Source organism: Leptinotarsa decemlineata, unplaced genomic scaffold (genome assembly GCF_025532065.1).
Source record: "Leptinotarsa decemlineata unplaced genomic scaffold, Ldec_3_MD MMD2_tig00026354_RagTag_RagTag, whole genome shotgun sequence".
Classification (NCBI taxonomy): domain Eukaryota; kingdom Metazoa; phylum Arthropoda; class Insecta; order Coleoptera; family Chrysomelidae; genus Leptinotarsa; species Leptinotarsa decemlineata.
This window is the reverse complement of record NW_027412702.1, coordinates 15191447-15205095: the sequence shown is the minus strand read 5'-3', so window position 1 is coordinate 15205095 and position 13649 is coordinate 15191447. Positions and strand designations below refer to the sequence as shown.

Below are 13649 nucleotides of genomic sequence, written 5' to 3'. Positions count from 1 at the left end.
TTCACAAACAGAAATATCTTCGAATGAAGTCCCTTCTGATATTCAGGTATCTGAAAGGTACTCTAAATTTTGGTATAAAATGGTATGAAATGTAAAAAATATTTTAAAACATATTGCAGTGCTGATTTCAAAGCAAATTTTTCCTCCAGACATATTACTACTAGAGGATATGTAACCTTGATTTTCATGGGGTACGGATCACTTGAATTCTCACTATCAAAATTGCATCTTCAAGTTTATCAACATTAGATGCTACTTGAGAAGTTATTTGGCTAAAAACTCAAACCCACCCACAAGTTAGTAGGTAGGCAATCAAAGTACGATAAAACTTAAATGTATTGAGAAAAGTGCTTATGCGGTTTTTTATGTTGAGAAAAAATCCATAAGAATTTACATTTCCTATTAATACTTCCAAGACAAATACAGTATAGGTCTTTCTGTGTCATTGAGATCATGCAAAATTTTCACTGTACGTGTTTTAAATCTTTTGCAGATTTCCTACTTCTACCTTTCGAAACAAATAATTGCACATTCCTTACCACTTTTACCTACTGATGGTACCTACTGATGGTAAAGAACTGATGTGGATACTTTTGTCCTCAATGAGAGAGCAATTATTTCTATCAAAACTGATTCAACTAACATATAATAGATGAATCACTTACTGTGATGCTGATACCTAATCCTTGATCGGGGCTTCTTTTAACGACTACAGTCCTAATATCACCAAAATGTCCAGCTCCCTCAGTAATTGTTTCTGGTTCGGGTTTGGGACATTTTTCTGAACCGTTATTTAAAGAACTATTCCTCCTACAAGCACGAATAACGGTTTTGTGTCTCTGCAGCAAAATTTCCGACTCCAATTGTCGCCACAGCTTGTCCCTGATATCGCCTCTCATTTCTCTACCTGAAACAGAGTAAGGAACAAATAATTGTTTGTAATTTAACACGGCGACATTTACGAACCCAAAAGTTGCAGTTGTTGAATCCTACCAGCTAATTCCTTATCTAAATATTTTGCAGCGAGCTTAGTACCGCAAACTTCGCTAGTAAGGGCAAGAACCTCGTTTCTCAAGGCGGCGTTTTCTGACTGGAGCTGAACAACGTCAGCTTTGTATTGAGCAGGCTCCATAGCTGCAGAACTGAATTTCAGTTCATCTGTGTCTCTTACAGACACTACAACAAAATAGTATTCAGTGATAGAAAACTGTGAACTTACTTCCAACAAATTGAAATAAATATGGCTAGTACCCTAAAAAACTACACTAAACCAATTTCTACAAGATGTTACTAATATTTCGAGTTGATGACAAAATAAAAATGCTTCAATCAACGATACCAATTCTGCTATATGCAATTTGATGAGTAGCTTATTTCTAATAACTGAGCCGATGGAATGGAAAACTTTTTAAACTCTCAAAAAAAAGAAGTAGATTGTAGTAAATAATGAAGACCCTGGGGGAAACCAACTTATGAAGCTCTAAGAAAAACTAAAACACATATAACTATTTCTTCGAGATTGTGGAGAATAATGAAGACCCAACTGAATCAATATTTTATTAACTCACCTTTACGAATGGGACTTTGCCTAATTTCGGCTTCAAGTTTTTTCTTTATGGTATTCACATCGGGTTTAAAATATTGATCTTGCCTTTTGTTTCCTAAGCTGTCGGGAAGCTGTGAGAGCTGCGAGGAATGTAACTGAAGTAGTAGGTGATGAAGCTCGTTTTCGAGTACTTCTCGTTTCGATTTCGAATCCGTCAATTCCGCCCGCATGTGTATTAACTCGGCCTGGAACAAAAAAAATAATGAGTCCACACACAAAATCGTTGTTGCCAATGGTCAGGTACGGCCCCTAATCTGTTGAATCCGCTACTAGTCAAGAACATCCACTGATGTGCAAAAGAACTTACGTCTTCACCACAACGTCTGGCACCAAAACGATTGTTGATTTGATGAATCAAATGAGTAAGTGAAATACATTAGTTTTTCTATGAGGAAGCCATGTATGTAATATTGGTGACAGCAGTGGGATGAGTGGCATCGAAGACATGGAATTTAAATGAATAATAACTTATTTTTGTGCGAAATGATAGAAAACCTAGAAAAAGAAAGCACTATTACAAAGACGCCACTTTAATATAAAACATTTCCTCGACCAACGGATATTTGGATCGGTTACACTTTACACCGACTCTCAGAGAGGTATTCAAACTGTAATTGAGAACCATAGTAGAACCATATAGTATTATGTGAAATCTTCGAAATGCTCATCCATAATAAAATGCAGGCGGTTCTATATCGGTTTGGCATCATTCCTCAATTCCAATATTATGATGTTTGTTTAAAATGTTTTTTCCGTTAACCAGCTATCGCACTCCTACGAACGACAGCCCTCAGAAGTTGAAACTTGTGCGAGCTAAGTCTTACCTTTTAACGTGTGATTCCTAACACGGGTTGGATGATAGCAAGTGAAAATCGAGCGTTCAGCCTGGGGCTTGAACCATCGACTCACACATCGGCCGTTTCACTGAGTGAACAAAGCACCCACGTCGAACCACCCGGCTACCGACCGACCAGTAGACCAATGGAAACAGCATTTCATAATTTTTTCAAGTAAGTCTATGACTCCTTTGATGAAGGAAAGTATGTTGGTGACCGTTTCTTTGACTATCGAGAGCTTCAGACATTACTGTCTCCTCTATTTACAGTTAATTATGATTACTTGATTTCAAATGTTTCTTTCTACTGTGGCTCAGATCTTATTGGACTCTCAGAAAAATACATGTGGATAATTGACACTCTCAATCATATGACATGGACCCGGGCTCAAGGCTCCATTTTGGGGCCTCTTATTTTTTTACTTTATACTAATGGTGTACCAAACTATATAAGCACAAATTTTATTTGTCTTATATGCGGGTTATACAACTAGAAATTGACGACGATAGTCTCGAGGAACTCCAGAAAAAGCTAAACGTATTGTCGCTTGGATTCACAAATAAATGTGGAAAAATTCACTTCAAGTAACAGTGTTGGTCTCAAAAAAATTACAAACTTGTGGTTAGGGTAGGAAATGAGGAACATTGCATCATAAGATGAATAACAAATATCTTGGTAAGTGCATAGGTAGCAACATCTATCTGTTGATGAATGAGTAGATAACTGTTTATATTTTGTAAACTTACTCCAAACTGCCTTTATATAAATGAATGATTTTCTTACCTGGTATGATCATTAATTATTTCTGTTTCATTTGCTATACTTTTATTGTTTTTATTATTTTCCTACTATGTTCCACAAATTTCAAATTTTATTTAAGATACTACTTTTACCAGTGAAACCCATTTCGTTTTCCGTACAGTTTGAATGAAAGCTCACTTATGGGAGGTGGAAAAACTAGGTTACCAAAGACATTCTTGAAATTAATAGAGTCATATTTATTATTCAATTTCCACTCAATATCTTCAGAAGTTGACAACTAAAGTACCATTAATATAGTTACCATTCATGAATCAGACATAGTAAATTTAAACCAATATGCTTCTTCAAAATTGTCTAAAATATTGTAACGACCAAGGACTTTATTCAACGATACAAAAATACAGCGCATAAAAATAAGTGTTACTTTATTGGAGTAAAACCAACTCCTCGGTACAGTCATCAAAATCCCAAATAAACAGATATACTTTTCTTCGCCTTGGCTACTTCGCCATGATCTTCGCACCGTTTGATACTTCTTCCTGGATGATCTGGATGATGAATTATATAAGAAAAAAAAGGTGAAACCAAGAAGGTTCATCAAAAGAGAAATAATCAAGCATTGCCGTTAGCAACGAAAAATTATCCAGTGCAATAATAAAACGAAGTCCTTGAAAACGAAACCAGATACTCTTCAAGTGGTTACGCGAATTCCCTGCCTATCAGTCCGGCATCATGTTTTATTGAACGTCTGTCTTTTTTAAAGCGCCATTTTCAAATGGACCGCTTTGTGGGAACTCCTCGGTAGCTAATTGAATTACATTAATTATTCTCTGGAATAATTTTGTTTACTGACATTTTTTTATCGAGCAGGCCGGCCAGTGATTTATGCTAATAGTTTCTCGAAAGTGCAAATTAATATAAATAAACTGATCGTTAACTTTTCTAGTGCACTTGTGAGATGCTAAAAAACAAACCTTGAAGTTCATGTAACGATCTCGGTGCGCGTTGATTTTCTTGAAACTGTCCAAATGTGGCGATACAATGGCACATATGTTATCGACAAGAAGTAATAACAATATATAAAAAAAATCTTTACGAGACTTCACTCTAGAAATTATCCAGTCCAATGTTGCTTTACGGGGACCTGTAATTTTACAACGAGCTTCCGGGACCAAAATTCATGGGTAATTTTAGAAAAATTCGTGGAAGCAATTTACACTCTGTATTCATCCAAAAGAACGTTCCCTGAGAGTGGCCATCGATGGATATCTCTCGAATACTTTCACCATCAACGCTGGTGTTCCCCAGGGATCCATTTTGTATCCAACCCTCTTTTTATCGTATATCAACGACTTATTGGAAAAAACCAAGAATCCAATATATTGCTTTGCTGACGACAGCACACTTGTCTCGTCTTTCCATTTGGATTTCAGGACATCGGCTACGGAGGCACATCTTCACCGGCAACAGGAGGTTGCATATCTAAGTGAGGATCTACAAGTGATTTAGAATTAGGGTGAAAATAACCAGGTTCAATTCAATGCCACAAAAACCCAGCCATCGGTTTTCTCCAAGAAGATGTCTCCGAACTGAATATAATAATGTCAGGTCAGTCAACTCCGCTTTCTGCTTCGATAAGTTTGTTGGGTGTTAAAATGGACACCAATATGTCTTGGCACAATCATGTCGCTCAAATTTCAAAGGCTGGCTTCTCAAAAGCCTGGAACACTGTTCCAAACCAGAAAACTATACACACCTCAGCAACTTTTGATGCTATATAAAGCTCAGATCAGACCTTCTTTGGAGTATTGTTCTCACGTTTGGAGCTCTGCCCCCAAACATACCCTGAAGTTGCTGGATTCTATCCAGAAAAGAGGCATTCGCCTGATTTGAGACGCGAACATCACGTGCAACCTTGATAGCCTGGAACATCGAAGAAAGGTTGGATATTTGTCCCTCTTCTATAGATACTTTCACGGGAAGTGTTTAAAAGACTTGGCACATTTGATTCTACCAAGAGCGGTAAATATCAGAAATACGCGACGCACTGTGGCTGCTCATCTTCTTGAGGTTGAACTCAGCACACCTCGAACTTCACTGTTCAAGAACTCTTTCATCTGGAGAACTGCGTTTATGAGGAATACACTTCCCGAGAACGATTAACCAAATGGATTCAATCTCCAGCGATTCAAATCCAATGTGAAACCTCTACTTTCGCACAGGCAGCTCTCTGAGAGCGCCTTAAGGATTTTCCTGTAGTGCTTGTGTTTTGTCCTTGCAAAAACCCTTCTTAACATTTATTGAACCTCAATTCAAGACCAATTGAACACAAATGGCCTGATATGGCCCAGGTTTCGAAATGAAAGTTCTTAATCGTTCTCAATGTTTCAGGTATATTTCCCAAAGCAAAAACTTGCTCTTAGGATTACACATAGTTTTTGCCGTTGAAGTTCTGATTCTTTGGATAAATATCGTCTGCCTAGGCAATGGTTGAAATGAGTTTACTATTTTCTTCAAAATCTAGGAATCTTTCCTGGATGCCTTTCAGTGCCTTCAGTTCTGAATTTGTCCAGGTCTCCAATGTTAGATTTTGACTTTTGGCCGGGGGAAGTGCATCTATCAGGAATAAAGTACGAGTTTGAATTCGGTAGCAATGAGAGCTACTTTATTGTTCTTTCACTCGACGTCCATATCTCTGAAGATGAATCGAAACTTTGACAGTATACAAATAAGAAAAAATACATCTCTGTATCCAAGGAAACCGTGGGAAATACAACGATGGTTAAATTGGGAAAATATTGACCATTTTAGAGCTTCCTTAGGCGTATTCATACCCATGTGAAATTTCATTGAGCAGTTCACAAAACCCCAACACGTGTTTCACTATACGAAAGCTTCCTCAGGTGTGTTCAAGTATGAAAACGTCTGATAAAGCTACTGAACTGAATTTAACAATTTACAAAACCACAACACGTGTTTCACTATACAATAGCTTCCTCAGATGATATCAAGTATGAAAACACCTGAGGAAGCTATTGAACTGAACTGAACAGTTTACATAACCACAGCACGTGTTTTACTATACGATAGCTTCCTCAGATGTGTTCAAGTATGGAAACGTCTGAGGAAGCTACTGAACTAAATTGAACAGTTTACTGAATCACAACACGTGTTTCACTACATAATAGCTTTCTAAGGTGTGATCAAGTATGGAAAACCATGAGTAAGCTATTGAACTGAACAGTTTACAAGACCATAACACGTGTTTCACTATACAATAGCTTCCTTAGGTGTGTTCATGCTATGAATATGAACACGTCGAGGAAGCTATTATATAGTAAACATATGTTGCCGTTTTGTGAACTATTCAATGAGAATCTCACAAAGTGTTACTTGAATACGTTGAATACGTATTTTCATCAAATATTTGCCCTTTCCATCACATACAATTTATGGAAATTCCGGGATATTCCGAGATATTCCAAAAGAACGAAATTTTACTATTTTGTTATTGTCTCCCTATCGTGGACGCATTGTAAATACGTACTTTTATAACTAAGAGTTAAAATCGAATTTAAATAGGCATTAACTAGTAAGAAACCTATTTATTATTTTTTGAATTGTAATAGTTACGGTTTCAAATTTCATTGTTTCGATAACAATAAGACCGTCTGAAGACTTTTATTCTAAAGAAAGTAGAGATAGTACTTCCTTGTGTGTCATGTTGATATTAGGAACATCTGTGCGAAATGTTATTTTCTGGTGTAAATAGGAAGTCAGTAAGATTGACAGCATGAAATGTTTTTATATTTTCCAAACAGTTTTCCATAATGTGGTAAAAAATCTCTTTCTAAATTTTTTTCCCATACTGAGCTATAAACAGAATAGGCATCATAGAAATTCAATAGCACCAAAATCTCATAAAGTATCATTTTTGATTTGATAGGTGAATAATGTCGCACACCATATATCACTCAACCCTTTGCAGTCATTCAAGTTGTTTCAAAGTTTTGTCCATTTTTATAATTCTTCAAACTGTAATATCTCAGTGAATACTTATTCAATTTGATCCAAATAAGCGATATTTTAATCAGTGCACTTTTGCCAGCGTTACACAAGTCGGTTAATTGCGAGTTCAGGATTCGATGAAGTCGACGAAGGACTTTTTTGCCTGGTCCTGATTGGCGAAGATTCTACCGCAAGATCGGACATCTGATGTTGACCAGTGTCGGACAAACACTGTGTACATACACAAGACGAAATAAACTCTACAACATTAATTCAGGTCGGGAGTATTGATTCTGTTATTGTTTTGCTCACGAAGAGTATTCAACAAGAAGCCCAATAATTCGGAACAATCCTCTTGTTGTCCTAATGAGTATCTAGTGGACTTCAGAAACTCCAGGAAATCGGTTGGAGGGAAAGAAGATATATTCTTACGAAACTGCAGTTGCATGAATAGGTGTTTGAGTTTGGTGAATAAGTAGGAAACATTCTCGTTCTCGATCATCATTAAAACCTCGTTCTTGAAATTCTTCGTCATGAACAACACTTGTAAAATGCTATTCATGTAGCAAGTGTTTTCTGAATTATCTAATCCAATTTTCTTTTCTAAATTTTCAGGACAACTCTCTACTGATTCGTAAGGAAGAACATGTTTCACAGAATCTGCATAAGAACCTTTTCTCAAGCTGCAATCGATCCTTCCAAGTGATGAAGGGTTTCGTACAGGGATCGATTCGGCTCTTGCTTCATGAAGATCTTCTACTGAGAGGGAACCAGAACCACGAGGACTGCAACTCTCATCTTTGTCGTTTCTGATCATTCGTTTTCATTTCGACTTGCAACATTACTTGACGTTAAGCTGCTAAGGCGGGGAATCCCAGGTCAAAGACATCGGGACTTCCTTTTACTAGAAAGCCAAAGTATCACATGCAGACGCGTTCTCGCTTCATGTTCCTGTATTATAATCTTTGAAAGTGTTTGATGTGGGAATAAATAATAGTGGTACATAGTTTTAAAACGAAAACACTGATCGAAGCAAAAATTCGATATTTTCAAAAGTATGTACAATGTACAATAACATTTTTACTTTGATTTGATGCTGCATCCACAACTCTTCGGAAACTTGACGTGTTTGGGCTCATATTCCAAAACAATACATAAGTAAACATTTTGGCATGACGTTTTTTATTATTTTCAAGTCTTGTTTTTTTAAATTTGTAATTTGATTTATTATTCCATAAAGATACATACGTAAACATTTTAGTGAATAAAAAATTGTTTGATGTCAAGGGTTTTTTATTTCATAAACCCTTCTTTTTGCACCATCAGAGGGTGTCGCGAAATGTACTTTGCCCACATTAAATTAAGGTATTGCATTGCCACTGTCTACAGATGATGTTACTAGGGACGAACTGACAACCGTTTATATTAAAAATATTATTAACTTCGTTGAGACAATATTTTACTGCAAGTCGCTTAGAGCAAAAGACAACATTAATAAATATTAGTGCTCGTTTTATAATAATCAAGACATAACCGAGGAAATTTTCATTGAGCTTAAAAGATATCAGCATCACACAATGACAAATAATATCCAACGGGGAAGTAATTTATTTCCCATTATGAATCTCTTATCTGGTCGTTGATTGTTTTATTTACTTATTTCGATGATCTCAAAAGAAACTGAAGACGCCGCCGGTTACTAATAAATGTACATGTCTCTTCTTATTTATCAAGTTCAAACATCCCTTTCGAGTTTACGAATTAGTTGAAATGTTAGGTTAAGCGTTACAAATAAATCTGATAAGCCCCTGTTTAATAGGATGAATCACGAATATTGAAGATTCAATATTTATGTTCGGTGGGAAATAATTTGTGGCAACGCGTTCTTTTGTTCCATATAAAATATGCGTTTAAAAGATTGCTCTTTGATGTTTACAAACATTTTTCAAAATTTTACGCAACAAAATATAAAGTTGTAAATAAATGAACTGAATTGAAGATATACAACAAAAAAACAACAACATGTGAATAAAGATTATAGAACTATGAAAAGTTTATAAAATTACCCGTATGAATGTGTATAAACGTACTGTCATGGTGACATGAAGTAATGTTATGAAAGAAATTAGTGCTCGCCTGGTAATGTTATCTAAAACGATGATAAGACAAGTGTCTTGACCGAAACTTCGTAGTACCCCACTGACTATTTTATTCGCAAATGGCATGTTATATCTCTTCCATACATCACATAATGCAGCGTTTCTATTAATGATATATGTTTCAATTTCATAACGAATGTTTCCAGTACAAACTGAATGGGAAAGTGATTTTCGCGTAATTCAATGATCAAATGAAAGTAGTTGTTTCGAATGGGATTTTTCTTCTAGTTTTGTAGCTGAAAAAAACCTCTGTGTATGATTTACATATCTTAATGAAGTTTTTATATTTTTTTTTCTTGCTTTTTTTTGAAGTTTTCCACATTTTTCGATGAACGATGAAGAAGTAGAAAATCAGAAAGATTTTTTCCTAAAATCTTCTGTTGTTTTATTAACCGCATACACGAAAAATTGGATTCAGAGGAGTGTTTTCTTTGATCGCAATAGGAATCGCACTTAAAAAGTAAGACCTCGTCGATTCTTAGCTCACAAAAATTTCGACCAATGAGGTATGCCGTTTTTATGGATTCAGTTGATTAATAAAACAAAAAACTTATCTGTTATAAGCACGCACCCATATACAGTGTGTACAAGCCAAATGGAATAGATTCCTTATTTCGGTTACAGTACATATTTTAACAAAATCCCGAAACACGTCAAATTTTAATTATGATTTGACATACCCCCGTCGAATGTCAGGTACCTACAACCCCCAATTTTTCAAATAGGAAGTATTCCCATTCTCTATTAAAAAATGTTATCGCTATCAAGTTTATTGCAACAATTAACTTATTTTATATTGAGGTATTAATAATAAGAAAGTAAGCAAAAACCATAGCAATGTTCTTTTTAAATGGTATCCTTTAAAAAACTGTAAATAATTTCCGTGGCAACGTTAGTTCAAAACGCCTTGTCAACCAGTTTAGTATATTACAACATTAGTTGTCAGTATTTTAATTTGAGTTTAAAGTTCGTTAACTTCAAGTCTGACAAATGGTTACATTAACATACATGTATAAAATAATAGTTTTACAAATGATTGGTTACGGAGTTAAAACCCGAACATAACAGGAAGTAGCTCGCCTATTTCATGAGAAATTTCCTAATTTACCGCCCATATCTCAAAGCAAAATAGAGAAGCAGTTTCGCAAGCTTGGTCATGTGGGGCAGATAAAAAAAAACAGCTGCCAATGCAATGAGTGATGAACTCAAATTAGATGTGATGCTTGAGTTTGAGGAAAACCCACATACATCAAGTAGACAGGCATCCACTACATTCAATGTTAGCCATACATCGATAGTAAACATATTAAAAGAAAATGAAATGCATCCCTATAAAATGATACCTACTCAGGAGATCATGGAAAACGATTTTGATAGAACTTATTTTTGTGAGCAAATGATGGACATGTTGGATAACAATATCATCCAATTAGAATATACTATACTTCCCATTTAAAAAATTGGGGTTGTACCTGTCATGCAAAGGGGGTTGAAGGTAGTGGTGGCATTTTTACGTTGAAGAATGACAAAATATAACTTTCATTTGAAGTGTTTCGAGATTTTCTTTTTAAATATGTACAGTAACCGAAATAATTAATTTATTCTATTTGGCTTACAGACTGTATGCGTGATTATGTGTGTATATGTAGGTATATGTGCAAATATATGTCTATGTGTATATGGGTATACACTATATTCACTATAGTGTATACCCAGTGTAGTTTTAGGTTACTTACCGTAAAAACAATTATCTTCTTAGTATAAAAAAATTAAAACCGTAAAAACTTTTCAATAAACAACGGAATGTAATGTGTCAAACGATACTAATACGTCATCAATCGATCTTATTATCTAAGAAACTGAAGACTTCTCACGTTTGTATAGCTATCCTTTTCAATGTACAGAGTGCAAAGTTATTTCCCTAACAAGAGCCCTCTTTGATCAAACGAAAAGTTTCACTTAAATAAAAAAAGGTTGCTGACTGAAAAAAGTGTTATACAGCGTATTTTATTGATGAAGCATGTGTATTCTTTCGTCGTCACAACTGTAGTTACATTCAACTCAACAACCTGTTGTGTGAATTAATACGAACGTTAAATTCAACCAGAAACAGACAATATCAAACGTCCTAAATATGTGTAGTCATCTGGTCAGACATATTTGACGCGATTTAGCGAGTTGCCCAATAAAACGCTGAAGCGACTTCGTACGCACGAACGATTTTTAATGTCTCTAAAATTATTATCTCGAACAATGGTCGTTTTGATGTGCAAAGCCCTTTCAGAATAACTTCTCATGCGTGTAGGAGGAATACCTTCAAAATAAATTTCGACAGCATTCAACAGAGAAATAAAAATAGAACTGCACAAAATATTTCTGATGGCATCATAAACTATCATGAAAGATTACAAGTTCCGGTAAATTGAATGAAGTATCAAAATAATGTGAACATTTTTATTTTTAACAATAGCATTCGTGTCGGTTTTTATTGAATAAAAATGGTTTTTGTGGGCGAGGGAAGAGTCTGTTTCGTTCGTGGAATATAATAAATATTCAACAAAAATGTTCAGAAACATTTAAACGCTTCGTCGACCGTTACCTATCCCCATCAGAATTACTTCTGAGACAAGCAACTTCCGATAAAAAATCAAATGAATAATGATAATCTACTGGTATATTTTACTCTCGACCAACATATCTTCGATGAATCATCGGCATCTTTCAAGCATCGTTGTGTCTTCGACAAATACTGATCGTGAGATAATTTTTCGTCTTGCTTCTTTCCAGTCATTAAAGGGTGCTTATATATAGTTAACGGAGTCCAAACTGAAAATTTTAGTAAGATATTTTCGAATAGTATTCAGATATTAGGAAGGGATTTAGACAATCAGTCGAGTGAATACAACAAACGATCGGTATTAAAAAAACTTCTTAAAATCCTGGAGGATATAGGAATTTAGAGAATCGTCATACAGATTTCTTACAAGTTATCTAAAAAAACCAAGAACTGAAGTGAAAATAGAAGAAAGTTTCGTAGATGACACTGCGATATTTTATACGGGAAAAAGTTGGCAAGAAGCCAACAAGAAAAGGCGGAAAAAGATCTAGAGGTAATGAAAGACTGGTTTGATTGCAGTAAATTAATTAACCTTTAATATCGGAAAACTGTTTTTGCACCTTTTTGCAGCTACCAATCTTCCCTCCCAAAATTCATTTTCTTGACAATCCACAACCAATTGCGAATCAAGTCTGTATCTCACCTAAAATATCTTGGAGTCATATTTGACTCTCATCTAAGATGGAATCACCAGGTGGATTACATCGTAAGAAAATTAAGGTGTTTTTTATATAAATTTCACTTCTTTCAGTACATACTAGACCTCAGATTTGGGGATGTGTCTCTAAAACGTATATATCTACGTCCACGTTAGGTCATATAAAGAAGATTCCTAAAATTAATGTTTAACGAAACAATAAGATATGCAACCGAAGCGCTTTATAAACAATCTCGAATATTCTGGGTTCTAGACAACTTATTTATAAATCTCTGCTACTCAAACAATACAAAGAAAAGAGTGAACTCAACAAAATAACACATAATATGTACACGACGAATATGCACCCCTTGTTGCAAAATCTATAGGACAAAAGTCGTTAGAGTTTCAGGGACCGACAGGATTCAATAGTTTACCACTTCATATGCAAAGATCCAACTCATACGTTCTATATATATATATATATATTTATATATATATATATATATATATATATATATATATATATATTTATATATATATATATATATATATATATATATATATATATATATATAGAACATATATATATATATATATATATATATATATATAGAACATATATATATATATATATATATAGAACATATATATATATATATATATAGAACATATATATCTGTTTAAAATCTGTTTAAAATATGTTTTTCCGTTAACCAGCTGTCGCACCCCTACGAACGACAACCCTCAGAAGTCGAAACTTGTGCGAGCCAAGGATTAACGAGGTCTTACCTTTTAACGTGTGATTCCTAACACGGGTTGTCGGTAGCAAGTGAAGATCGATCGTTCAGACTAGGGCTTGAACCACCGACCAGCACGGCAGTCAATTAGAGTGAGTGAACAAAGCACCCACACCGAACCGCTTGGCTACCGACTATATATATATATATATATATATATATATATATATATATATATATATATATATATATATTTATACAGTGTGTCAATTTGAAAACTTCCC

General features: G+C 34.8%; 2 protein-coding genes across 2 annotated transcripts in view; one reads left to right on the top strand and one right to left on the bottom strand.

Moving 5' to 3' along the window:
- The window catches only part of LOC111505564 (uncharacterized), a 48532-nt gene extending 40144 nt beyond the window's left edge, over positions 1–8388 (top strand). The window contains exon 13 of the mRNA XM_074184419.1: positions 7828–8388. The gene's annotated coding sequence lies outside the window, so the exon portion shown is untranslated. The remainder of the gene's footprint in view (positions 1–7827) is intronic.
- The window catches only part of LOC111505566 (uncharacterized), a 55604-nt gene that overhangs the window by 5344 nt on the left and 36611 nt on the right, over positions 1–13649 (bottom strand). The window contains exons 3-5 of the mRNA XM_074184436.1: positions 1569–1791; positions 967–1176; positions 666–907 (exon numbers count right to left, since the gene is read on the bottom strand). Of these exons, the coding sequence (XP_074040537.1) occupies positions 666–907; positions 967–1176; positions 1569–1791 (675 nt within the window). The remainder of the gene's footprint in view (positions 1–665; positions 908–966; positions 1177–1568; positions 1792–13649) is intronic.